Below are 1,865 nucleotides of genomic sequence, written 5' to 3'. Positions count from 1 at the left end.
TCAGCTCAAACTTTCTACACAGCATAAGGACATTAATATGTATCAGAAAATGTAATAAAAATTTGGGGTGATTTCGGAGCTATTTTTTGGAAAAAACCATGGGCTATAGCCTTGGGTATTTTTTCAAAAATCGGCCATTTTTTAAAATGGCCATAACTTGAAAAATTGAAATCGGAATCAGCTCAAACTTTCTACACAGCATAAGGACATTAATATGTATCAGAAAATGTAATAAAAATTTGGGGTGATTTCGGAGCTATTTTTTGGAAAAAACCATGGGCTATAGCCTTGGGTATTTTTTCAAAAATCGGCCATTTTTAAAAATGGCCATAACTTGAAAATTGAAATCGGAATCAGCTCAAAATTTCTACACAGTATAAGGACATCAATATGTATCAGAAAATGTAATAAAAATTTAGGGTGATTTCGGAGCTATTTTTTGGAAAAAACTAGTGGGCTATAAGCCTTGGGTATTTTTCAGATTTTTGGGGTTTTCTTAAAATGGCCATAACTTGAAAAATTGAAGTCGGAATCAGCTCAAACTTTCTACACAGCATAAGGACAACAATATGTATCAGAAAATGTAATAAAAATTTGGGGTTATTTTGGAGCCATTTTTTGGAAAAAACCATGGGCTATAGCCTTGGGTATTTTTTTTCGAAAATCAGCCATTTTTTAAAATGGCCATAACTTTAAAAAATTGAAATTGGAATCAGCTCAAACTTTCTACACAGTATAAGGACATCAATATGTATCAGAAAATGTAATAAAAATTTGGGGTGATTTCGGAGCCATTTTTTGGAAAAAACCATGGGCTATAGCCTTGGGTATTTTTCAGATTTTTGGCGTTTTCTTAAAATGGACGTAATTTGAAAAATTGAAGTCGGAATCAGCTCAAACTTTCTACACAGCATAAGGACATCAATATGTATCAGAAAATTTAATAAAAATTTGGGGTGATTTCGGAGCCATTTTTTGGAAAAAACCATGGGCTGTATATAGCCTTGGGTATTTTTTGAAAATTGGCCATTTTAAAATGGCCATAACTTGAAAAATTGAAGTCGGAATCAGCTCAAACTTTCTACACAGCATAAGGACATCAATATGTGTTATTATAAATTTAAATTGATGACTCACTTTAGCCAGTTCCTCTTCTTCTTTCTGCACTAGTTGCTCTATCACTTCATCTTTACTTGTGTACTTATTATCAAAAGAGAAAGGTTGAGGTATTGTTGACTGAGAGTGTGTTAGTGTGGGTTGGAATGGTTTATTGAACTTTGGCATTGGGAGTGGCTTGAAGGTAGATACAGGAGGAGGTGAAGTAGGCTCCTCCTAGCAATAAATAAATGAATGAATGAATAAATAAATATTACATTGAAAATGATTTTCTACATGTACATAATACATTATGCTATATACATGTATAAAGATAATTTTTGAGCTATAAGTACATGCAAAGACACTAATGATCTCTCTCTCTCTCTCTCTCTCTCTCTCTCTCTCTCTCTCTCTCTCTCTCTCTCTCTCTCTCTCTCTCTCTCTCTCTCTCTCTCTCTCTCTCTCTCTCTCTCTCTCTCCCTCCCTCCCTCCCCCTACTTCATCATCAACAGTCTTCCTTTTCTTAGTAATGTTAGGTGATTGAGGTACAGTGACTTCAGCTGGTCTCTTTACTGGTACTCCTTTGATTGAGGAGAACATATCCCTGGGGATAGGCAGGGCCTGAAGAGAGAGAGAGAGCTAATGTGACACACAGAAACACATCAAACACCCACCACACATTAATAAATTCACACATGTACATGTACAAATAATTATACGTACAATAATACAACTAAAATATATAAGTACATGTACATACATGTATC

The 1,865-nt window shown here is 34.5% G+C and overlaps 1 protein-coding gene across 1 annotated transcript in view; it reads right to left on the bottom strand.

Moving 5' to 3' along the window:
* LOC109581596 (targeting protein for Xklp2-like) overlaps positions 1-1,743 on the bottom strand; it is a 3,820-nt gene extending 2,077 nt beyond the window's left edge. The window contains exons 1-2 of the mRNA XM_019995852.1: positions 1,597-1,743; positions 1,138-1,332 (exon numbers count right to left, since the gene is read on the bottom strand). Coding sequence (XP_019851411.1) covers positions 1,138-1,332; positions 1,597-1,698 — 297 coding nt within the window. The 5' untranslated portion in view covers positions 1,699-1,743. The remainder of the gene's footprint in view (positions 1-1,137; positions 1,333-1,596) is intronic.
* Positions 1,744-1,865: the final 122 nt, after the last annotated feature.

The sequence above is a fragment of the Amphimedon queenslandica genome, unplaced genomic scaffold (genome assembly GCF_000090795.2).
Source record: "Amphimedon queenslandica unplaced genomic scaffold, v1.1 AMPQUscaffold_13430, whole genome shotgun sequence".
Lineage (NCBI taxonomy): Eukaryota > Metazoa > Porifera > Demospongiae > Haplosclerida > Niphatidae > Amphimedon > Amphimedon queenslandica.
The sequence above is the reverse complement of the archived record's forward strand: the minus strand, read 5'-3'. Positions and strand labels throughout refer to the sequence as shown.